Genomic DNA, 26,150 nt, shown 5'->3' with positions numbered 1-26,150 from the left:
TTTTCCCTGATTCTCTCACTCTGAAGTTGCATTACGACTTGAGGGGAGAAGAAAAAAAAAAAAAAAAGACACCCAAAGAGAAAGAGCCATTCGCAGCTATTTCTGTAACCAAATAGTTCTACTCACCTGCCATAGTGCTTTAGAGCAGCAACAACAGAAGACAGAAATTAGACCAAATCCTAAGTTTCCACACAAGACACTCTCATCAAGGTACCTTCTGTCCAACCGGGCAACTCACTGTTGCCTTTCTCTAGGTGCTTGTTTACCTCAAGAGCTGCAAGACTGTAGAAAGTAGCATGTTTTGTCCACAAGGAATTATCAAAACAAGAAGATACTCCTTAATAAGATACAGCAGTATGTGTATGGCCTTCCATTTTTAACAGGACTAACTTCTCCTCTTGCAGGAATAAGTATAAGGGGGGTAGGTGTGTGTTTGGGGGGTTTTTTGTTTGTTTGGGAGGTTTTTTGTGTTTTTGTTGTTGTTGTTGTGTTGGGGTTTTTTTTGGCTTGTTATTTTTTCTTTTTTTTAAATACAGATCTATTTTTGTAGGACCTCTTGCTAACAGAACTTGCTCATCTGAGAACTTCCATGATCAGTGGGTTGAACACGACATGATCAGTTCAGACAGACAAAATTTTTTTCCATGGTACATGGTAGCTGAAAAAAAAAGATTAAGGTACTTCATGACCTGTTTGGGAACACCAGTGTCCTAACAAGCTTTCTGAAATGCAAACTGTTTACACATTATAGGGTGAGAAGTCACGTAAACAAGCCTTTCTTGAGCTTTCTTGATTGTCTACCATTCTGCATTGCATTCCAGAAATATTTACAGAACACCATCTCAGGGAACCCCAAAATTACAATAGAAAAAGCTACACAAACCAGACAACCTTCATTTAGGCCTCTTAACTTTCCCCTCTCCCAATAGCTCAACTCAGTTTCATGAATTAACATTTACAGAACCCCATGGGCACCTTGATTCCACCAGTCTTTCAAAGAGCACAAGCCATCTGGGCTTCCTGTGGGCTGAGATCTGTGCACACAGACTCTTGGGGGAACAAAATCTTATTTCACATCCATTAGGTTTTTTAGCTTTGCATGACTGAAGTTTATGGAAATTTTTGCCAAGAATATGTTGTATCTTTTATGACACAGAAAGGTTAACACATTTCTGTAAGATTTTTCAGCCACCAGTAACACTATTCTGGGAGAGTTCAGGGGTACTCTATCATACACCAGACGTATTTTTCTTCAGTAACTGACAAAAAATAGTTATCAACAAATATGTTAGTTTTGAAACATATTTTGTTCTATTGGAAGAAATGTTTAGAGGGTCTACAAGATTTTTGAGCACTCTGGAATATATTTTAGGAGTTGAGACTGAATTTGAGAAGATGAGATTAAAGGACTAGAAATCTATCCCAAACTTTTGACAAAGTAAATATTAAAACTTGTGCCACAAAGACCCAAGCTTGTAAGCCTTCCACATTTAGCATCCTGTTTCCCCTCAATACAATATTTTCTAGTATAATTCCAACAGGCCTATTTATAAAATTACTCTAAAAGAATGAAGAGCAATTACTTACCATAACAACCACAACCAAGAACTTGTATTTAGGTATACGCCTTTAAAACTTGCACATACCCCAAGCTCAAACTTTGTGTGTTAGCACCATCCGCAGAGCTGCCAAGTGCTTTCATCCTCCTGACTTCCTGAGCCAACCTTCACTCCAGAAGGCTTCCTACTCCTCTGCCTCCTCCTCATCACAGAAACTCCTGATTTGAGTTTCAAGCAAGGCCAGAGAGCGCACAATACACCATATTTACATGGACAACGCTTTCAACTTTTGTTAGTGCTATAACTAACTTCTCTTGCAAGTCACTTGTCCCTGTAAGCACTCAGACTACCAGGCAACAAAACAACTGTACTGTGACTCTGCAGTGAACAGCAGGACAATGCTCATAGAGACTCCTATTAAGTGCACAGGAGACTCCTAGGCATTTCCTAAAACTCTCTATGCAGGTCCCGTGAAGACACCTGAGCTTGTCTTAGAGATATCCTGAGGTGGAACACAGGTGGCATTTAAGTTACAACTTCCACATGTTCCTGATGATGCCAAATTCAAACAAAAATCAAAATAGATATTAGTACCCTTTAATACCTCTATGACCCAGAATATCACTAATCATCCTTAGAATTATACAATTCTCTACAAATAGACCACAAAAGCCTTCCTGACACCCAGGGCAGCGAACAGTTTCAGTGTTCTTAAACAGCGGTGTTGGTATTAAACACCAGCAGATTAGTTTCTAGGCTCAGATGACACTCAGTACCACTAAAAGGAAGAAGAGATGTGTTCATAAAAAACTGGACATGAAGAGGCTTGCTGATTAACTGCCCTCAGCCTTCGTCCACAGAGTTGTTCAGGCCTCTCTTCTCTAATCCTGGGAAAACCATCATGTTACATATAAAGAGCTGATCCAGAAGCAGCAAAGTATCTTAGAAACTAACAAGGTCAGACCACCTCAACCATGCAGAAACCATAAGGACAGGGCCTTAAGAGAACTTACATCTAAGCATGTCAAGACCCAGTGACAGACAAGGCAAGAGCTTTCTGTCCAACAGAACACAAAAGATGTCAAACCTCAGTTAAGAAGATAATTCAGTCTTCACAGGAAGCAAAGAGACTGAACTCCTAAGTGTTACAAATTAGATTGTATTAGACAATATTCACCATCCACAGCTATGAGATCATTTGCTGGTAATATCCGCTGAAATTTTCAAGAACTGAAAGACCACATATCATCTTGAAGTATTTCACATAGCCTTCCTCCACAACCTCAAAGCGGTATCTCAAGATAAGCCACAAAGCTGATCAACAATTCTGCAGAACACAGAGGGTGTTAATGCAGATCTTCACCTACTCCAGGGAGAAACCCTGTATTCATAGGTCAACCGAGTACATTCCACTGCCTAGCAAAGAGGCATCCATCAGCCAATATTCAGAGGAAACTGGAATCCCCACAAAGGATCACCCTGAAAACCTCTAAGCCACACATCAGAAGTTCACGTTAACAACTGTCAGTTGACAACTAGATGCCTTATATGTTTAAGCTGTCAAAGCAAGTTTTCCAACCTGTTCCCTATGCATGCATGGTTACAATCTCATCATTAACACATGTAAAGATGAGACCCCTTTTTTTCTTTACGTGTATTCTTGGCATTAAGACACTTGTGCATTAACATGACATATTTTAACTTTGAGTAGGCAGAATATTCTAACAGTGAAGTCATGCACAAAAACTTCAGCCTACTGACAGAAATGCATGTTTTCTCTTGAAATACCTTGTACAGACTCCTAGGTAGGGACAGATTTTCTACAGTCTCTGAACTACAAATTGCAGGTCTGTTCCTTTCTTTTCTTCCTCATGGCAAGGAGGAAGAGCCAAGGTTGGCTGCAACTTGCCAGACTCAGGCTGCCATTATACACCCACATACCAAAACTGCAGCCTAATATTGCACAGTGTTTTTAAGGTCTCAGAACCAGGTTTAACTTCCATTAGAGCAAGACATCTCAGGGGAACTGAACTATGTCCTGGGATTGTAAGGTTATCAACTGATGAAGTCCCTGCCAGTACAACTGCTGTGCTGAGGGCAGCATCAAGTCCGTCAGCACTACTAAGAGGTTAAGAGCATTAAGAGTACACCAGCCACCTTAGTGAAGGTTTTGATGGCACTTCCTTGCACACACGCATCAACTCCCCTACTTGTTCACATCTAATAAGTTAGAATTTTCTGACGAATATTCAGTACCTATCAAGTATAAAGCCCCTCCAAGGTCTGAGGTGAGATGCATCAGCTGCGCAAGCACTGAAGTCTGGCCAAAGTTGACTTTCAGATATCAGAAAAGTTGTTCAACACAAGGGCATGAACCAAATCTTACTAAAAATTGAAAGCCACCCATTCAGAGAAAGTCAAACTCAAGAAAGAGACGTACTTCAGATGTTCAAATTGTGAGTTGCAGGTATAGAGAATGAAATCCATGCCTTGTGACCTTGAAGTGGTCTAGGTCAGGAAACAAACTTTATTGAAAACAACCTTTTGCAGGCACTTCACATAAAATAGCATGGATATGACGATGGTGAGGCACAGGAACAAGCTGACCAGAGCTGTGGATCCCCCGTTCCTGGCAGTGTTCAAGTCCTGGCTGGCAACGAACACAGTAGCAGCAATGGTTAAGTTCCATGGCTGGGAGTAGATTGAGGCAGACAAGGGGGTTTCCAGAGTCAGGGAAGATCATGCTTGACCAACCTGATAGCCTTCTATGAGGGTGTGACTGGCTGAGTGGATGAAGGGAGAGAGCAAGTGGGTGTTGTCTATCTTGACTTCAGTAAAGCATTCAACATTGTCTTCCATAACATCCTCACAGACAAGCTAAGGAAGTGTGGGCTGGATGAGAGGACAGTGAGATGGACAGAGAACTGGCTCAACAACAGAGCTCAGAGGGTCGTGATCAATGGAGCAGAGTCTGGCTGGAGGCCTGTCACTAGTGGTGTTCCCCAGGGGTCTGTGCTGGGTCCCATCCTGTTCAACATATTCATCAATGACCTGGACGAGGGGCAGAGCGTACCCTCGACGAAACTGGGAGGAGTGGCTGATATACCAGAAAGCTGTGCTGCCTTTCAATGAGACCTGGTCAGGCTGGAGAGCTGGGCCCAGGGGAACCTCATGAAATTCAACAAGAGCGAGTGCAAGGTCCTGCCCCTGGGGAGGAACAACCCCCCGCACCAGCACAGGCTGGGGGATGAACTACTGGAAAGCAGCTCTGCTGAGAAGGACCTGGGAGTGCTGACCATGAGCCAACAATGTGCCCTTGTGGCCAAGAAGGCCAACAATATCCTGGTCTGCATTAAAAGCAGTGTGGCTAGCACGGCAAGGGAGGTTATCCTCCCCCTCTACTCTGCCCTAGTGAGGCCACCTCTGGAATGCTGCATCCAGTTTTGGGCCCCCCAGTTCAAGGAGGAGAGGGAACTGCTTGAGCAAGTCCAGCAGAGAGCTACCAAGATGATCAGGGGACTGGAGCATCTCCCTTATGAGGAAAGGCTGAGAGACATGGGTTTGTTCAGCCTGGAGAAGAGAAGGCTGAGGGGGGATCTCATCAATGCTTATAAATATCTAAAGGCCAGGTGTCAGGAGAATGGGACTGGACTCTTTTCAATAGTGCCCAATGACAGGACAAGGGTCACTGGGCACAAGTTGGAGCACAGGAATTTCCACCTCAATATGACGAAAAACCCATTCCATGTGCGGGTGCCAGAGCAGGGGCACAGGCTGCCCAGAGAGGCTGTGGAGTCCCTTCCCTGGAGACATTCACACCCTGCCTGGGCACGGTCCTGTGCCCCCTGCTCTGGGTGTGCCTGCTCAAGCAGGTGGGGTTGTACAAGGTGATCTGCAGAGGTACCTTCCAACCCCTGCCATTCTGTGATTTGAGGAACATGGTCTAGGGGAAGGTAGCACTATGGCAGGGCATTCCAACTAGATGATCTTACGGTCCCTTCCAAGTCAAATCATTCCATGATTCTATGATTTCCTGCAGGACAGACTTTGAGAAGCCATCTGCCACCTAGACTCAAAAAGCTCGTTTTAAGCTTATGCATCCACATACATTTGTGCAGGTCTTGATTCTCCTCTTTAACAGAATGGCTGCTGGTGGCTCTATAATGCAGCTGTCAAGGTGCAATGCAACCCAGGAGCTGAGGGCAGAAATACCTGCATCTCCTGTATACCAGCAGGATGCAAAATTCACTGCCCTATTCTCTACAAGGATAATTCTTCCAATAGAGACCAAATAGCAACAATACTCATGGAGGTAAGTGTTATAAGTGGGGCTGGTGGAAGATTGGTTCATCATAATGATCTAGTAGTATTTCCTGACAAATTAGAGAAGAGATATTGCCTGAATGCATCCAGTAACCATTTAAGCCTGCATCATTCTGTTCAGAGTAGTAAGGCATATCTAAAATACAAGCCAGGCAATGGTAGTTCCTTCTCGCTGTTGAATGAAGGGCCACTACAGAATTTAGAGAGATACTTATAATATTTGCCACTGCAAAGGCAAGATCCTTCTTAAGGAAAAGGGAGACAAGACACATCAGTTCCACATCAACCTTTCCAGCTCACTGAAGTCTTAAAGCCACAATATACATTTCCGATGTTGAAATTTCAGAGCCTCCACTTTAGTGCAAAGTAGTTATGCTTAAACTGCATCCCACAACATGGTCATTTAAGATGACTTACATCCATCTTTTCTACGTGTCGACATTCTAAATTTTAATCACTACAAGGAAAAAGTTTTCCTGCTGTTCTGAATATTGCATAATTTCTTAAAACTTTAGAAACAGTTAAGTATTTTCACTTTAAATCTAGCCCACAGTCCACCCCACCATTTATTTATTTATAATTTGATGTGTAGCAGAAACTGTAAGGATTCCCAGAACTCCAAAATAAAATTTCTTAAGTGTGATAAAGCTTCTAAAGCAAGATTATCTCCAAGCTTATGGAATAAGATTTCAGAAATCATGAGTATTATCTATTAGAAATTGCCACCTTTTCTTAAGCACTAAAACCTATCCAAGAGAGTGAAGTATAAAGAACAGAAAAGGACATTTGTACCAAAAGGTAAAATGATTTCAATATATTCACTTTGAACAGGAGAAGTTTTGCTCACAAAAGGATTGTGAAGATTAAAAGTAAACCCACCATGTACCATACTTATGTATTAAAAAGCCTTCGCTCTCACTAATCAGTATATCCTGAAAAGCCTTTAAAAAAGGTGACATAAAAGTGTTGAGCAGACACTGAAAAAGTCTTGCTTTGCAGGCTGTCTTCCTATACATGTCATTACGAACAGAAGAGATGCTTGCAAAAGGACAGGAGTATGAGCTCATAAACTCCATTTACTCTACTTCAGAATATGTGTGGTACCCCCGTAACAAAAATTGGAATAATTAAGAACAGGCCAAGTTAACAACTAAACGGCACTTAATAAAAGATATGCAATATAGTTGATATATAATGACATTACTTTTCTTCATCAAGAAAAGCCTTACTGTAGCTCCACAATAGCAGGCTTTGACACTGAAGGTGACTTGAAAACTTTACGGTTCGCCTTCTACTTCAATGCACCGTTCAACAGCTGTCAGTACAACCCAGGGGTTATTTGCAGGGATATGCTATTAAGCACAACATCAAAACAATCCAGGTTAAAAGTACCCACCCACAAATGGGGAAAGGAAAGGGTGGGGGCTTAATATAAGCAAATGCAGTTATAACTCAACACCATGAAGAATTACCTGCCATAGCAGCCAAGATGATGACATCACACCAACAGTGTGCACTTGAGGGAAAGGATAAATGAAAGAGTATTGAGTCACTAGTCAAGACTAGATACTCATTCAAGACAATCACAGATAAACAACTTCTCAAACCAAAATAATTATGCAGTTACAAAAAGCAGAATAGAAGTCTGTTTATCGAAAAGCACATGACATGCAAGAAGCCTATTTTGATCACTGTGCAGTTGTTAGCAGCTGTTCTTCATAAAGCACTCATCTCAGTTGTGTTTCCTCAAGGCAGTAATTTCAGTTCATTTAAGCTGCGTACAAAGCTAATACACGCAAGCTGGCACATACTAATGCATTTAAAGAAAAATCTTCCTCTACGAATCAAATCTTATGCCTTTGCATTATTTAAAGTTACAGAAGTATTTGGGGTATAGAAGTTTACATGTAGTAGCAGTATATTAAGTTACACTTATCTTGTTAGGAGCAGGCAGTAGCACTCGAACTAGATGATCGCCTCAAATAAAAAAAAAATGTTTCCTGGAGATACTAGGAAAAGCAGACATGAAGCAAAGTAAGCCTAGGTGTATTCCTGCTGTAGTGAGCTGTAGCCCAGTGAACAACTTGCAAGACGTTGAAATTCTTAATTAAACAGAATATTAATGAACAGTCAAATATGAAGACAAAAACCACCAGGGAATTCAGCAAAGAGAAAGCTAGATTTTTATAAAAGACTCCATCAGAAGTCAGAAGCGATGTCAAATTTTATGGACCTGCAGTAAAGAGAAGTCAGTCCACAGGAACAAGGTTTGGATAGGTTATCAACAACACTGCCGTAGTTCACAATTAGATGTAGGTTGCCCCTCCGATGTTATGCAAGACACTAGGAAGAAAGTGCTTCAGAGAATGAGACAGTGAAGCAGAAGTTAACATGATTCTGAAGACTGCAAAGCAGTTTTAACTTAAGAATTTATTTTTTTCCTAGTCATTAAGTTTTTATCCCTTTCCACTACCCATCAGTTTTGTGAGGATTTTTTCAAGCACAGCTGTAGCAACTGAACTAGGACTTTTTTGCCCCCCACAGGTCCAGCAATAAGAATTGTAAATACCATAGAAACTGGTACTAGATTTCTAGCTAAGCATACTCTTGGAAGTCAGACCGTGAAATCTAAAGACCAAGTAAAAAATAGGAGAGAACTGGAGTTACACAGACTGTTTCCGTAACACAGAAAAGGACAAAAGTGTTTGAACAAAACTATTTAGATATTTGTCAGGCCGGGGGGTGGGGAAATCACAAGCTCAGGGAATTGTAGTTTTGAAAAAAAGAGCAGAGGTTTAATACTCAAGTAAATTGTTGCAAAATTGTTACAAAGGAATAAGAGAAGCTGTGTAGTCGGTTCATTACAGAACATGATGTGCATTTCTAGATGAGGGAGTTTCTTCAGTATTATCTTCTCTAAAACATGTTTACACATATTGTGCTGCTTCTCCACAAAGAAACATGCTAAGACGGAGCCCTAAAGTCACTCCTTCAGCCCCAAAGAAAAAAAAATTCTGCTTTTCCTGCTTGCTGTTTAAAAAAAAAGTAGGAAAAAAAAAGATCAGCAACATACTTACACAATGAACCAGCTGTGGTCCGTCTTCTTTTTGACCTTTCTTGATTAGCTTTTTCAGAAGCCAAAGAAGCTCTGGTTTGAATATTTCTTTTTACAGGGTTCTGCTGTGATTCTGCAGCCTTCTCCACTCCATGAAAGTATTTAATGTGATAATGCAATAACTTGGCTTTGCGGAAGGATTTTGAACAGTCCAAGAACTTGCATCTAAACTTGTGCTCTTGATCAACAGTTGCAGCTTTTTTTGATGCAAGAAAATCTGCTCTCTTACAAGGTTTTGTTACTGTAAGAACAAAACAGATAAATTCCCCCATGCATTTGCTATATTTATCAAATGGTTTCCTAAACTTAAAACAACAAAAAAAAGTTAAGAAATGGGCATGCATTCAAACATGTTAGCTATGAAATGCTAAAAATAAAGTTTTAATGCTGTATCTCCCTTTAAGATCAATAGCTTTTAAGGAAAAACTCTGTCCTGTTGTGCTCATAAAAATTGATTGGCACAATGCCAGTGTTTTTACAAATGACTTACTGTCAGAGAACATTTTGCTTCCACAAGTTCCTTGCCCAACAGCTAGTAACACTGTATATAGTGATATATGCTACAGATACGAGACTGAATTATATGGAGATTGTGTATTTTAGTCAGAATACTGAAGATTATGTTCTATCAAGTATGTACTGAATTGTTTACAACTGTTAAAGAACTTTCCAAGGAAACCAGTTCTGCTTCTTTGCTTGTAATTATTTTGCTACCTGCTTTCTGGGTGCCTTGTCCTACCACCGAAGCCTGGTTATTTCCAGAAACAATGGAGGCAGTTATGTCAGAACTACATTTTTCAAGTAAAATTGAAATTTATTTCAATTTTCAAGCAGCAATGAAAGAATGAAACTAAGCAAAAGAAAAATTGCTTGCACCTGTTAAAAAATTACCCCTATGAGCTATAGTTAATTAGTTTATCAAAAAAAGCAAGGGAAGTCTTCAGACTCAAATGGAAGAACTTTAAGGCATCTGTTTCACAGAGCACTGCTGTGCAACCCAGGGCTATACCTAAACTTGACCTGGTAAATTCCTATTTCTTCTTCCAGCATTTAGAAAAATATAGAATTCATGGCTTTGCTAAGAAATACACAAAAGAAACACTTTAAACTAAGAGTAAATCAGATTACTGTCACCAGTATCTATACCCAATACAACAGAAGAGATATACAAATTTGGAAACACATAGATATAAAGAGATCCAAGCAACTATCCATCACTAATACGCACACAGCATAAAAAACATCCCTCACCAACTAGAGGACAACAGAAAGGAGGTGTCACTTTTACAAAACAGCTTCCAAATATAATTTTTCTATTTGTTCTGCCAGCACTAAAATATAATTTCCATATTTACATGTCTTTTCAAACTTGGAGGATTAAGAAGTGTTTAAACCTAACACCCTGACCTAGCAACAGTGATGTAAAACTGAAGGTATGTAGCACATGAATGAAAATTAAGACATTATTAGAAGTAGTTGAAAACAAGGAACACAAAAGGACCCAGAAACATTACAAACAAGAATAAGTGCAGAAAGAGGAAGACTTTCCACAAGTGCACATATGCTGGAACGCATAGAATGGCAGTGTTAAAGGTAACATTAACACGATCTTGGTGTAAGAACGTGGGACAGCTTGTTCAGAAATCTTCAGCATGTAGCAATAAAAATGGTGAGTGTTACTGAGCTGCACGTTTAAAGGTTATGTCGTAGTGATGAAAAGCATCCTAGATAGCTGTATCTGAAGCACTCTCAGTTTTTAAGTACTGTGTTATGACAAACAGAACTAAGTCATTCATAATGAAAAACAGGAATGGTACTGTGGAGGCTGATGTACAGGGAAGGGTTAAGAGGTCATATGCACATCAGACTGGTTAGAAGAATATTCAGTTAATTTTGAGAAGAAAACAGTAGAAATGAAGACATTGCTTTTGGATGTTTCAAAGATAATGACAAGGAGAAAGAGAGAAAGATATTATGGCATAGCCATATTAAGAACATCCTGACAGGGATGCTGCTTCAAGCATTTATGGTAACAAGATTGCCACAAAGCCAGACAAGTGGATCACACTTGCAGAATGATACAGTTTGCCAATACCAAAATCAAAATATACTGTACACCATCAAAAGTCGCATTCATAAAGAATGAAAAATATTTAAGGAACAGTCAGTGAAATGGCCTGTGGGTTTAGTGAAAGCAAAAGCAGAAAGGTTCTCTTGACTATAAAGCTAAAAAACAGCATTCAGGACAAAAGAACTTGTTTCTATTAAATAACATTAAGATGGGAAAACTTGACTGCAGCAGAAGGGGATAATGGTGTCTGAAGATTTAGCAAAAAAAAAAAATAGTACAAAGATAAGGGAAACTGTTATACCATCACACAACCCTCAGGATGAGGCCCTGTATCCAAGCTCAGAGCTTCCCCTCCACTGAGATGGACACATTCTTGAGAAGATACAGGGAATGGCTTCTAACTGATCAGCCAGAAGTTACAAGAGGAGCACAGGATCATGTTAGCTGAAGTTTAGAAACAGAGGTAATAAACACACAGGGTAAGGAAAGACGACAAAAATTACTGCAACAAGCAAAAGGAATATATTCAGAGTAATAAAAACAACGACATTCCCACACAGCTCAAAACAAAGTTTAAATTAGAATAGTAGAATCATAGAATGTCCTGAGCTGGAAGGGACCCACAAGGACCATCAAGCCCAACCCCTGTCCCTGCACAGGACACCCCAAATTCACACCAGGTCTCTGAGGGCCTTGTCCAAGTGCTTCTGGAATATCGCCAGGCTGGTGCCGTGATGCCTCCCTGGGGAGCCTGTGACAGGGCTCCACCACCCTCTGGGGGAAGGACCTTTCCCTAGCACCCAGCCTAACCCTCCCCTGGCACATCTCCCTGCCATTCCCTCAGGTCCTGGCATTGGTCACCAGAGAGGAGAGACCAGCACCTGCCCCTCCTCCCTCCTTTCAGGGAGCTGCAGAGCGCCATGAGGGCTGCCCTCGGCCTCCTCTGCTCCAGCTGAACAAACCAAAGGACTTCAGCCGCTCCTCGTACGGTTTCCCCTCTAAACCCTTCACCAACTCCGTGGCCTCCTCTGGACACTCTCCCGTAGCTTTATACCCTTCATGTCCTGCAGCGCCCAACACTGCCTGCAGCGCTTGAGGTGAGGCCGCCCCAGCGCGGGGCAGAGCAGGACAATCCCCTCCCTCGCCCGGCTGCGATGCAGGGCTCGATGCCCCCCATGGCACAGCTGGCCCTCTTGGCTGCCAGGGCACACTGCTGGCTCATGTTCAAATTATTATGTGATGGTACCACCCCATTTGGGGGCGTTTTCCTTCTTTACAAGTAACACAATAGAACTTCCTGCTGCCAGGGCACAGCAGGAAGCTGATGCCCAACTCAGCCACCCAGGGGAGCCTCTGAAGGGCCTGTGCTCCAGCCAAATGCTCTGAAGCCAACTCATTACACCAACATCTAAAGCGGGGAGCTTCCATCCTTACACATACATACAATTTTTGCTCACAATGCCTGGTGCTAAAACTGTTTTTTATGGAGAGAAAGTTTTGCTGTATTAGCTACAGATTTTCAGCCACTTGTCTTTTCAGAGGAGCTTGGTGGGTGTTTCCTCTGACTACAGAGGAAGGTTAATGATAGACCTACCACCTGCTATTCCTTCCATGTTTATAACCAACATTCAATTAGCCATTTCAATATTAAGCACAGAGACTCAAGGTCTCCTTTAACTTTCACTACAGAGAAAAACCCCATCCCTTCAGCTTTAAGTCTCTCACTTCTCGTTGTGCTGTATTATCCAAGGTTCAAGCTAAGGCCATGTTTAGTAGTTAAGTTTACAGTAAAATGTCACCATGTGAAGCTTTTGAGTCCACAAAATAAAACCCCACCCCACCCCCAATTCTTTGTTTGAATTGGCTCCTACTGGGACAGGAATGTTTGGCAGCAGCACAGTATCTTGCCTGGAGGTCTGCATCTTCTACAACACATTGGTAAGCTATCCAGAAAGCTAACTGTGTACATAAACACTTAGCATTTTCCCCCAAATAAAGTCAGCCTTGCTGCAGTTTCTAGCCATTAGATCTTCACACACAATTACCTGTTAAACTGAGAAGACTTCTAGTCACAATATTTCTGTGGAGACCAGGAAATGAAGTAAAGATCAAATTATTCCTTCACCAGCTGTTAAAACTAAACCCATCAGGTCTCTCTACAACACATGTTCTCTGGTGCTTCCATGTGTATTATTTTAAAGATTGTTTTGTTTGTTACCATTACCGTTCTTGAACTGCAGGCATAAATTTTATATATCCCAGGGGTAACTTCACAGGTGATTCTGGATAGTGATGGCTAAAACCTCATCCCTCACATTTCATCTATTCACATAAATATGAAAATTTGACCTGTGGGGGTCTAATGTTACCACTTCTGTGCAGTCAGTCTCAAAATTCTAAGAACCATTTTGGAGCCGGTGCTTGCTTGGGAATACATCTATTCTCATAATCATCCACATTTTAAACACATGATCCTTCCACGGTCACAAAGTTGTGATTTTTGAGCCTGAAACATTACTTGACATTGCAAGAACTACTCAAGGCAGTATTTAGTCTGAACCCTCACTCACTGTTTTCTCCCTGTGCTGGCATTAAATTCATAATCATAAAACCAGGGAGGTGCATACCAAACAAAAAGCTTTTAAGCGTGCAGTGCACTACTGTACAAACCTTGACACACCTTCAGAGGGGGCTATCAGCTGGGTGAACATGAAGGCTTTACCTGCATTTTGAGGTGTAACTGGTACACTGTGTCCAGATCATGGAGCCTAGCTGTAAGAAACCAAGTGAGCAAGGCAGGATGGACTTCTTTATGTACTACATCGTCAGGCTTAAAATGACAGCTTTTACACTACCTTGAAGGAATCAAAGCCCACCTAGGTAAGCTGCAGGATACACAGCTGCTCCCTGAAACTGCATGCAAAGATATTAAGCTTCTCCCTAACTGAAACCAAAAGCTAAGTGACCAAATTAGAAAGCCATGTGGTAAGTATAAGGCAAATAGAATCCCTCACGTATGTCTATGCAAATAAAAAAGTAATCTTAAGAGTTCTGTGAAATACAAACATGATAGAAGGTGTGTGCAAACCAAAGGCAGCTCACCTTTAAAGTAATATCTGTTTGTAAAAGTAAAGCCACACAAACAGCTGCAGAGTGCTTCTAAGTCTGTTTTCACATATGTGGAACAGCTTTAACTGGCTGCAAAAATTTGCCAACAGATTGTCACCGGGGTTTCTGAGAGACGACTTGATTTAGCTAAACCCTTATCACCAATTCTGTTCCCTAAACATTAGAGGAGCCAAAAGACCAGCAGAATAGGATTTTCATCCTCTAGTATGTGTAATTAATCAGAATTTTGCTGAGAGTTTTAAAAAAGGAACTTACATTTTGGCAAGCAATGCTATATTGCCTTTCCAGAACACATTACAGACATATACATTTTGAAACATAACAAGCATACACGCTCCAAATAGTATTTGTTGTTACAAATGTCTGCAACTACTAGAGATCTGAATCATCTACCAACCACTGACCGGGGAAAGCCCTCTTTAAGAGGAGCTTTTGTCCTTAAAAATTCCTGATATTCAAACACTATAAAAATCATGATCTTCCTATACATCATGCAAGTTAAAACTAGTATAACTGGGGTGCACTCACCCATGCCAAAACAACACTGAAAAAACCTAAGGTTATTAATTTTGTTATGTTTTGTATTATTTTCCTACAAGAAGAGAACAAATTCCCATCAAGTGACTAGAATTAAAAGTCTGCATTAAAAGGAGTGTGGCCAGCACGGCAAGGGAGGTTATCCTCCCCCTCTACTCTGCCCTAGTGAGGCCACCTCTGGAATGCTGCATCCAGTTTTGGGCCCCCCAGTTCAAGAGGGCAGGGAACTGCTCGAGCAAGTCCAGCGGAGAACTACCAAGATGACCAGGGGACTGGAGCATCTCCCTTGTGAGGAAAGGCTGAGAGACATGGGTTTGTTCAGCCTGGAGAAGAGAAGGCTGAGGGGGGAATCTCATCAATGCTTATAAATATCTAAAGGCCGGGTGTCAGGAGAATGGGACTGGACTCTTTTCAGTGGTGCCCAACGCCAGGCCAAGGGGCAACGGGCACAAGCTGGAACACGGGAAGTTCCACCTGAACATGAGGACAAACCCCTTCCATGTGCGGGTGCCAGAGCAGGGGCACAGGCTGCCCAGAGAGGCTGTGGGGTCCCTTCCCTGGAGACATTCACACCCTGCCTGGGCACGGTCCTGTGCCCCCTGCTCTGGGTGTGCCTGCTCAAGCAGTGGGTTGGACAGGATGATCTGTAGAGGTGCCCTGCCAACCCCCGCCATTCTGTGATTCTGTGAATTAAAGCCTACAGACAAATAAAAGATATTAGTACTGGGTTACAGATTTGCACTTGTTCTGAGTATAAGTTATCTTTGACCTTAACTTCCATGCTTTATTTTGTGAGAATCTTGTATGGAAGAAACACCCTTTTTCCACCTACACCACCTACTCTGACAATATACTTCTCCCCTTTCCAAACCTCAAATCTCTCTAATATGCTTGTCAGCCTGAGAACATAAATGCTTGACATACAGTTGTTAGTATCTGGGGAGATGCCTATCTGTTCCCTCAATAATTAGCCATGAAGTAAGTTCACAGTTTCACAGAATGGAGGGGACATCAGGGATCATCTAGTCCAATCTATCTAGGAATAACAGTCTAGACAAGATGGCCCAACACACTGTCCAGCCAAATCTTAAGAGTGTTCAACGTGGCCGAGTCAACCACTTCCCTGGGGAGATTATTCCAGCGGTTGGCTGTTTTCACTGTGAAAAATTTCCCTCTCAGTCCAATCGGAATCTCCAAGAGCAACTCGTGGTCCATTAAGTTAACTCAGCTTTCAGCCTCCAAGACCAGTTATTCTTAGGACAGCATGCTCAGACTCTTTCACAAGTCCCCCAGGAGCAGGAAGCCACTTGTGATTTTCTGAGATGTTTTTAGATCCCACGCCAAGAGGCCTCTGTCACACTGCTGCGTACATACTCTACTAGCAGGTGGAAGCCCAAGCCTTACTGTTGCCCCACCAGGCAGGACATTGGCACTGGGGTGTACAGACACAATCCCACAAGTGAAACAGAAGCACATACAGGAAAACATGAACACTTTTAACTAAAGATGATTTATCCATGATAGGATCTATGGATTTTAGAACTCTCATATCAACAAACCACTCGTTAATAACATTTTTAATGTTGGTTAAGTATGGAAATGTAGGTTTTTGTACTTAGATTTCAGGTGACAGTATTTACTCAAAAAGACCCTGTAAAGTTCTTATTCCCCATCCTTAAGTTCTTTTTTCCAATAAAAACATCTGCTTGCCACACTTGGATGTCCACCCAGGTACAGGTCTGGCATTTCCAATGTTAAAGGAGATGGCTTTAATTAAATGAAACAAAACCCACGCTCAGGAGTGTGGATTTTCAGACACCACCGCAGTGTTGAACTTCAGGTCAGAAATCAATGAGTGCACGTTCCTGAATTAACTTTAATCCAGCTCATTCAAGCACTGACAGAAGTATCAGTGTCAACAGTGCACGAGCTATACCAGAGGCTTTAGGCTTTATGTCTCTTATCTAATTAAGCAAGCTCAGGAGGAGTCCTCATCACCTGCCTGACATGTAGGTATTACACATTCAGCTGGAATTCTCCCCAGTTTAAGCCCAAATTACAAATGTTCAGCAATATATATGCATTAGGAAGGTCAGAGGGAAGTGGTAATAAAGGCAAAAGATACCCAAAGGGATCACAGTTTTTTGAACTCCCAATGGTTCAGTTGCACACCAGCATTATAGTGGTGTCTTGCCCCATCTACCTGCTGCCAAAATTATGATCCTCAAATGCTGAGAAAGCAGAACTGAGATATAGACGTGTACATTTGAAATTTATACGGTAGAAGTCCGCTCCCTGCCTCCTCCCTTACAGAACATAGCATCTCACCCCAACATGTATAATACAAGTTCAAGGGAATTAAACAAGGCAATTGTAAACTGCATCTGTAATCAAGCAGAACATAAGTATAGAAGTAGAAGAAAAATATCTGCTGGTATTTTAGTTTAACCCAAATCCTTAAATCTGTCAATTATTTCCCTTAAGTTTTTTTCATGGAAGGAGAAGAGATTCTCCATCAAACACACAGAAAAGCGATTTGTTTGCTGTAACCCCCAACACATACTGCTGAGTACAGACTAGCTCTCACTACATTATACATTATAGCACTGAATACAGACCCCCAAACTTTTCCTTTTTTAAAAGAAAAAAGCCTTCTCTGAAGATGGCCATACAGCTACAACGCCCCAGTTCATGTACACCACTAAAAATTTTTAACACACATTTGATTTCAAAGCTACCTAAAACAAAGACATTGTGAAACACCCCGAAGCTTTGCAGCCTAAATAAGTACTTAAGTTAGAAAGGAGATGCCTTTTCAGGAAGCACTTTTTAAAAATTGTATATGACCACTAACCCCAAAGCTCTGTGATTACACATTACGGTACCAAGTGATATCTTTATTTTTGACATTATTCCATGACTACTTCTGGATTATTTTACAAAGGCAGCAGATGCCTTCTTAATACTGCATTAATTGTTTGGAAGAACATCTGTACCCATTAACACAGTTTTTCAATACCGTTAATACCATGTGTTCTTTCAAAAAGTCAAGATTTACTATTTTCCAAATTCTCAGACCTTATCAAACAAATTTGTGGCTTGTCAATCTGTAGCTCAATGAGTACCTCCAAAAGATTATACAAAAGATAAACGTCATCTTAAAAATGCTGCACTTCAAACTGAGAATTTGCAGGAATTTACAAAATAAAAGGCTAAACGGTTGTCAGCAAAAAATACACTTTAAGAAATGCAATCAGTTTGTCATGCAAGATCACTAAAGTTAAAACGCATTTTATCATGTTGTTTTCCTACATAAAGGATGTCCAAAAGGTGACTGTATCTACTGTAGTGGAAAGGTTTGCCATATCTTCTATTATATAGCTTGTCAGGGGCTGAGAAGTTAGTTTTTTCAGATGTACTAAAAATTCATTCAGTTTTCAAGACTGCTACAACCTGCTATGTCTTAGAAGAGCTGTCTCTAAAGGTGCAAGTCCTGCACACTCCACCTCAGAGCAATTCAATCACTGTGCATGTTTGCAGCCATGCCTGTACCTGCACACCTTCTCACATGCCTGACTGGAGTCCAACAGCCACCAGTCTTTCTGCTTGCCTGAAGCACAAGATTCCAACAGGATCAAAAAGCATCACTGCTTTTTAGCATTTCTTTGCACTCCCAGTGACACAAGTGCCTGCAGTCTTTTTGTGAAGAACTCCAGGGACATTTTCCAGAGATCCAATGAAGGAAGAAAAAAAATTAATGCTCCTTTGCTACAGCAAACAGCCCCTTCTGCCATCCACAAAAGCTACTCCAGGGTGAAACACTGCAAAACAGGACATGGCTGTCCATCTTAAAATTATATTCAAGGATGCCTGTTCAGTTTCAGTGGCACCTTGGAGGAGAGGAACTTCAAATTCCAAAGGAAAGAGCTGCAAAGTCAGCCCTAGCTGCTAACATTGCTGGCACTGCAAGACAGGGTACCAGTTTACCTAACCCAGAGGGCAAGACTATTACAGCAGTACCTGACAAGCGCTTGTGAGGAGCTTCACCAGTTGCGAGCACACGAACTTAAGGAAAACAGTGATGTTACCCTGTAATTACTCAGAGGAAGTATTCAACTTAAAGCGTACATTAAATTGGTTCTACCTGCTTGTCAGCAACTAGAAACTTGTCTCAACATTGTTGGCGGGCAAGTTTCACTCCTAAAGCCTGATCACTGCAGCAGCTGAGTGGAACAGTTTAATCACCAAGGTCAACCCGGCAGGAATGCGCGCCCCATTATCTCAGAGTGCTCGTCCCCTGCGCATACGCCTGGGCCCAAGGCCAACTGGCAACATATGGGGGGACTCAGACCCCCTAGAACTTTCAAGCACTTTCTAGCGACGGTACTGGGCATGCGCCCCACTGCCAAGTGGGAGGCAGGGCTATGCAGAACAGTTACTAACTATGCAAGAGAGCAGCCTTATAAAAGGGGAAACCAGCAGAGACGACGGGGGTGTGTTCTGGAACATCTCCCCCTCCACCGGCCTCAAAGATGCATCAGACTCCGCCCGGACTGCAGCAGATCCGTGGCGATAGCTATCGCAACAGTCCCACTCCCTCCCTCCCTCCCCCCTCGTTCCCTTTGTCACCTTTTTTTTTCCCTCTCTTTCTTTGCTTTTGTCTCCTGTATTTATTTCTGGCCAAATAAAGTGACTTGGCACTTGACTCCATTTTGAGTCTTAATTCTGTTTCTGAGAATGTAACAGGAGCCTAGTCACACTAACACATTGGAGTTAATCAGAAGTTAAGCCCAGCTGCCCCCAACCTCCCAGAATTACCTGAGGTCAGTTGGAAAGCAAGGGGGTTTAACCTCTGCCAAACTGTTCAACCCAGCAGTGGATCATGATGCTGCTACAAGAGGGGGAGGAACAAATTCACAGGCCCTGGAAGGAGCAGCACTTTTTACCTCCTTCCTTTGCTTAGAGATTTGCAGGCAGGCTGTCAATAGCTCATGTAGTCAGAGCTAATACAGAGAGTAACGGCATTTCCTTGGTGTCGGGAGAGATTAATGTTCCATTCAGGTACAACAACTAAACAGTGGTTTTGCCTTCACGAGCCAAAACAAGCTACAACCCATCAGTTTAAAAAAGTTAAACCCAGAAGTACTTCACAGACTGAAAAGAATACACAGCAGCCTGACTAGCAAAAAGAACCTGCAGTCACTCCGTATCTTCTGAACTCACTGCCAGAATGTAGGGAAGGAAAGTCACAGCCCCAACTCACATCAACTGAAAAGACTCTGGATACACTATAGTTAGAATACAGGTGGGACATTATCATCAGCCTGGTTAGGAAGGAGAGCAAGATCAGAATTCCTCTGATTTTTAAACAGTAAAAGACCATTTACACATGAAACCTGAGCAAAGGATGAGAGATACATGCCTTCCTGCACTGAAGGTGCACATCAGTGGCAAAGAGAGAAACCATTTCATTTGTACGGTTACACAAGAATGCGTGAAAGAGGATGCGTGCAAGCAGCAGGGTAAATTTGGAATAACCAAACAGGATGAAAGCTACCACATACAGTTACTCTACCAATACTGAGCAACTGTAAATCCCTCTAAATGCTCTGTGCAACTTAAAATTAAGGATTTTTTTTGATAGAGCATAAACTAGGGAGTTTGTAGTCCACGTTTCCCCAGTTAGCTGCAGATCCAAGTATTAAAGTTACAAGAAATAATCACAGGACTGCGCTATGTTTTGGCATAGTCTGCTATCTGTACAGGAAATCTTAATTTGAACAAGCTAGGTAAGTACATTCCCCAGCTAAGAGAAAAGAGACTATATACATTAAAACAGACACTGAAATGTTTGAATTATTTCATAAATTTGTCCTAAATCCTCTAAATAGTCTAAGGCTTAAGTATAACAGAAGCCAAAACATAAGGATATAGAAATGTACAATCGGGATTCCGAAACATCAATGTTACCACATACCTGCAGCACAGAAATGACAAAAGAATCCGATCCTTTAAGATGTTAGTCCAACTTAATCCAGAATAACAAACATTAGATTATAACCTGAAAACAAGCATTTGCTAATTTCACCATTCGCATGCTAAGAATCTTAAACCCAGTCATTTAAAAATTATGATTTCCACTTTTTGGAAGATTACTGTCAATCTCTAAAGGTAAGATCAAAACTGAGTCCATAAGGAATAAAAATATGCATTTGCCCCCATAGTTAACACTGTGACAACACACAATTTTGGTTAGTGACACACATACAAGCACAGAACACCTGGCATCAGTTGCCTTAAGAAATGCATCAATAATAAATTTGGAATCGAAATTTGAACCTGTAGCAGTAGAAGGCTCTTGAGTTCTGGGAGTAACATAGGAAGATTCAGCATCTTCTACTTTTTCTTCCTGTAAATTGGCTGACTCCGTACTGAGTGCCGTGCTATGTGATGTGTTTCCAGGAGATCCTCGTTCACTGGAACTTTGGTCAGATTCAATAGGAATTTCTAACTGGACTAGAATGGAGGAAAAAGTTTTCATTGAATAAGGCACACAAAAGCATATTCCAGAACACTGATGTGTGTGTTCATCACATTACAGTAGAGACAAATACTCAGCCATGCTCAAACAGCTTGCTGTTGTATTAACACAAAATTAAGTTTTTACAACACAGCTACTTGTAGCAACCCTCTAAATTTAGAGCTGCTTAGAAACACAAAGGCTGTAACTCTTTATAGCCTAAAATGGGACAGGCCTCCTCAAACCATTATCAGAGCTCCCCCCGAAAGGGAAAGGCAACAAAGCCCAAGGCAGAAAACAGGAGCATTATCTCTACCCAGTCTAAGAGTAAAAGTATCCCATTCAGTGTTTTTAGCATTCAACAGTAGGATTAAACTGTAAATTTAGCATTTGGGTTACTTCTTCAATCTAAAAGTGTTAAAACTTCATAATTACCTCATTTTCACAAGCATAACCTGCATTCCTTAGAAAAACAAACTACGCACAACATTTCCTTTAAGTTATTTTACAGCCTATGGAGCTCTCCTTTTGCAAGGCCAGTTATCCCTCTACTGGAAAAGCTCCCACCATGCAAGGGAAATGCTAGGGTTACTGATGGCAAGGGAATCAAAAGCAAAAGGCAATCAGGGCAGCAGAGAGAGATATAACACTCCCTTGATTTTCCTCTGCACTGCTGATGAAATCAGGTTTTAATTGCAGATATAGAACCTGCACGTTATGTAGGTGAAAATATAGTGCTTGCAGCAACTAGACAACTGCCATGCCACCATAAACCCGGAGCACACCAGCAAGCAGCTTACCCTTCTCAGATTCCTTTTGGCTAGACACTGCATCTTTCAAAGGCTGAATTTCTGTTGGAGCTGTGACATGATCTGTATTTAAAATCTCGTGGCCAATACTACAGGAGAGTCTTGAAGATCGTCTCCTGATCTGATCTTTTTCAGGGTTATCTGAAGAGTTCTTCAATTTTTCCTGAGCTGGAGTAAACAAATTGTATGGTACCATGAAGTTACAGGATTACTAAATAGGTCACAAGCAAACTTGAAAGACCTCCCATCCCAGTGACACTTTGGAAGTGTGTTTAAGGGCTGAGGTTAACAGCAAAAGCTAAACAGCCCTGGTGATTAGGCCCCTCTGTAAGAGCTACAATCATATTAACATAAATAAGCATAAAAATAGAGCAAAAGCTTCTTATAGGTGTCTCAACTTTTTGTTTTAGTGAAAGATTTGAAGACTATAGATCAGTATCTTACTGGTAAAACACTGCTTAAAACAGCAACCATCCCACAGACATAAGTAATACCAGAAGTTAGATGAGGCAATTCAGACACAAACAATTTTGACCCTAAGCTGGATAATGTATGCGCACTGAAGTTTTAAGACCAAAGTTTCCCTTCCTTTCCTAAGGAAGGGAAAGACAGCCTTCTTCAGGTCTTCCTCTCCTTGTCCATACTACTACAGAAAATATAATTTTCTTTCTTCATCAACACACTCTAGTTCAACATAACTACACAATATACCAAGATAAAACAGAAGGTATTGGACTGCAGTGACATGAATATTTATCTAGTATTAAAGTTTCTTTGATATGCAATGCAAGGTCCTCCATCTAAAGAGTTTCTACAACTAGAAAAAGGTTTTTATAATCTTCTACATATCAAAAGCAATATATTACTGCCTCCCCTATATCTATGAACTTCTGCATCAAGACTCACAGCTTATAGTTCCTTTATCCAAACCCAGCTTCCAAGATTTAGGCGGGACTTTCAGCATGATGATACTACATATGAACGGCCAATTTAAGAAAAACAGGTGCTGCGTTTCAGCTGTTCTGTGTATCTTGGTTCAAGATTAATACTATAGACTCTTCCCCCCCTCCACCTATATTTCAAGAACTTATATGTATAAATACTGTAAGTGTTGAATACCATAAAAATACTTACACAAGTTTTTTTCAATCCTGGGACGCTTTGATGGAACTTCACCTCCTTTAGGTATTTTCCGACGTCGTAACTCCAAAGTTATGGGCTGCAGCGTCTGAGAACTTGGCTCTATATATTTAGATAGAGAACAAAAGTTGACTGGATATGAAGCTGCCGAACTCTTTAAAACAAACTCCCAAGCCTCACAACTTAAAATACTGGACTTGCATAAACACAGTTTCACCTGGCTTTCTGAAGTCTACGTATTAGCATTTAATCTTGCTGCAGACATTTTCTATAATATATGAAGATTACTTGCCTAAATCTAATCTCTGACCAAACCACTGAAACCCCAACCTAACTAACAAGTATGCTCTCAGCTGTCCTAACCAAGCCTGAACAAAGATGACTTTAAATTTTTTTAGAAGTTTCTAGAGTCTTAGGCTGTGAAAGAACAAGATACTTTTCATACCTTTAGGTAAGTTTTGAAGGGTTCTGGTATATGGCTTAAACATTTAAGTTTAGCTACCTACCTGTTGGAGGTGTTATTGGTGGTCTTCCACGTTTTCGTTTAGTTTCTTTTGTGTTTTCCTGTGGACTCTTTACATTGTCATTCTCAGTCTTCTTCTCAATTTGTGTATCTACTGAATATTCCATATCATTCTCTGAAATATTCTCTTTATCTTCTTTTCCATTCTTAGATATATTCTTTTCTGAGATCTTGCCTTTTTCTGAGATGACTATCAGTTTTCCTTCTTTATCAGGTTGCTTAGCTTTCCTCTCGGTCTTTAGTGTCTTTTCATCCTTGTCTTTCTTTGCATTACCTGTTGCTTTCCTCTGTTCTTTAAATTTCTCCCGCTTTTCAGGAGATGACGGAATTTCATTACCTCTTTCCTTAGGCCTAGCATTACCCACAATATTCTAGAATAAAGAAAACAACATATGAAAATTAACTTATTGCGATCTGAAAGCCCACCCCTACCTTTGTATTTAGCAGACTCGCATGCTTGTCCAATTTTTCAAAGGATAAAAAGCATATACTCTATTGCAATCCACAGATTAAAACTCAGGTCCTTGAGCTGTTCAAGGGCCCATGCAGCTTCAATAGAACAGTGCAACAGATTCACTCATTTTGCAACTCAATGGAGTAAGAGATTTGCTGTTTCTTCATTCTCATGTGCAGGTTAGATCCATACTAGCTTGCACAGTACTACTTAAAACCTACTTGGGACACTGAAGAAAGAGTGGGAGTCCAGAGCACAGAAAAGAGCAAACAGCTCTATCACTTGGATGCAAAAACTGCCTTTGTTTCACAAAAGCATCCCCTTCAAAATAGATCAGTATTTAGCTTGTAATTATCCCCGCTACTGAAATGTGCTCAGTGAAGAGTCACATAAAGCAAATGAAATCACCAACTTCATCAGGAACCACATTATGTTAAACTGTATACATTTACATTTAAAAACAAAACTTAAATTACAGAAAGACAAAGTTTAGTGTTCAGCGTCACAGGACACAAAAAGCCTTAACAGTCCCTGGCCAGCAAGCTACATCAGTATTCAGCTGTAAACTTATTTCCCCATAGTTCTCATATAGTATCACCAAACCAGGAAGAACACCCCTGTATCAACAGGCCACTGCTACTCAATGCCCCTTCCATTTTGTGATCAGTTTTCATATTAACACCACCTGGGGGGGGATGGTGATTTTGGTTTTTTCCCCTTCCAGTGATCCTGCTACAGGCTGTCTCAGAACTTCTCCACTCTGATGAACAGAAACCTTCTAACTTTGTGCCTGGATTAATAATTTATATTTGTTTGTGTGTCAACACTGCCTTTAGTTGAACTGACATCCCTCTTCTTGTTGCCTTATAACTCAAACCATTAAAGAGCAACCATGCTCCAAACCATACTGCAAGACACAACAAGCTTAAACTTTGGACAAGGATCAGAGGACAAGAAAGGCTAAATACGTCTTGATACCTCTTTGGGGAAAGAAAGCAGAACAGCTGAATTGAATTATACATAATTCTGAGAATACGCTTAAGACTCCCTATCTCCTTGTACTACACTACATCTTTGCCTCTTCCTATCTATATGTGGCTCACATCGACTGATACCTTTTTAGATTGCCGTTTTCAGACCACAGTCCTAAGAAGTAACCTTGATGCAATAAAATGGTGAATGTACAATCTGCTTGCCCTCTAGATATTATTTCAAACATACTTGGCACACAGGTAATAAAAAGATCACTTTTTGAAAATGTGAGACCAAACACAAATCTGGAGACCTCTGAAGGAATAACATGCCTCTTCACAACAGTGACAGATTTAAATTGTACCCATTAGTGTTTGTTATTGGAATCTGTATTTAAGACTTCTGTTGGGGGAGGGAATTTCTTTGTTCAGATTTAAAGTTCCAGAAAACAAAAAGCAGAAGACATGACTAAAAGCACAGGCTACAGCTACCACACAGGAACGTGTGGCAAGATCTCAAACTTAAAACCGTTCCTATAATGAGTGTTACTCTGAAGTTTTAACCAAGCTACACAGGAATAGAACTTGTCAACTTTTCCTAGAAAGTGCCTGCACATGAAGAGTGAAGTACAAAGCAGCATTTCTTCCTTCTCACCACAAGCAGGCAAAAAAAAAAAAGTTGTGGGTTTTTTGGTTTTTTTTGAAGGGCTCACTCCTACATTCCATCATGAGCTGAAGATTGAATCCACAGTACTGAGCAGGTGAAGGGTTGGTAGAATAGGCAAACAATAGAATCAGAACAGAGTTTAGTAAAAAAAGTGTATCAAGTAGTTACTTTGGAACAAAATAGTATCTGTCTACTCCATAGTTCCCCTCCCTTCGTTTCTTAAGATGCATGTGTTGAAACTGATCTCAAACATGTGAAACAACTAAAATGTTTTTCAGTAAGCTACCACTAGCTCTGGTATGTACATTCTGAATCTTCCAACGATTTTTAGA

At 41.0% G+C, this 26,150-nt stretch overlaps 1 protein-coding gene across 2 annotated transcripts in view; it reads right to left on the bottom strand.

Annotated features, from left to right (window-relative positions):
- PHF20 (PHD finger protein 20) overlaps window positions 1–26,150 on the bottom strand; it is a 77,499-nt gene that overhangs the window by 29,906 nt on the left and 21,443 nt on the right. The window contains exons 9-13 of one of the 2 annotated variants that reach the window (XM_075109008.1): window positions 23,710–24,097; window positions 23,198–23,305; window positions 22,055–22,231; window positions 21,074–21,250; window positions 8,960–9,238 (exon numbers count right to left, since the gene is read on the bottom strand). In XM_075109008.1, coding sequence (XP_074965109.1) covers window positions 8,960–9,238; window positions 21,074–21,250; window positions 22,055–22,231; window positions 23,198–23,305; window positions 23,710–24,097 — 1,129 coding nt within the window. The remainder of the gene's footprint in view (window positions 1–8,959; window positions 9,239–21,073; window positions 21,251–22,054; window positions 22,232–23,197; window positions 23,306–23,709; window positions 24,098–26,150) is intronic. The other variant, XM_075109009.1, reaches the window with a different exon arrangement.

The sequence above is a fragment of the Phalacrocorax aristotelis genome, chromosome 13 (assembly GCF_949628215.1).
Source record: "Phalacrocorax aristotelis chromosome 13, bGulAri2.1, whole genome shotgun sequence".
In the NCBI taxonomy this organism is placed as follows: domain Eukaryota; kingdom Metazoa; phylum Chordata; class Aves; order Suliformes; family Phalacrocoracidae; genus Phalacrocorax; species Phalacrocorax aristotelis.
This window is presented reverse-complemented; position numbering and strand designations above follow the sequence as displayed.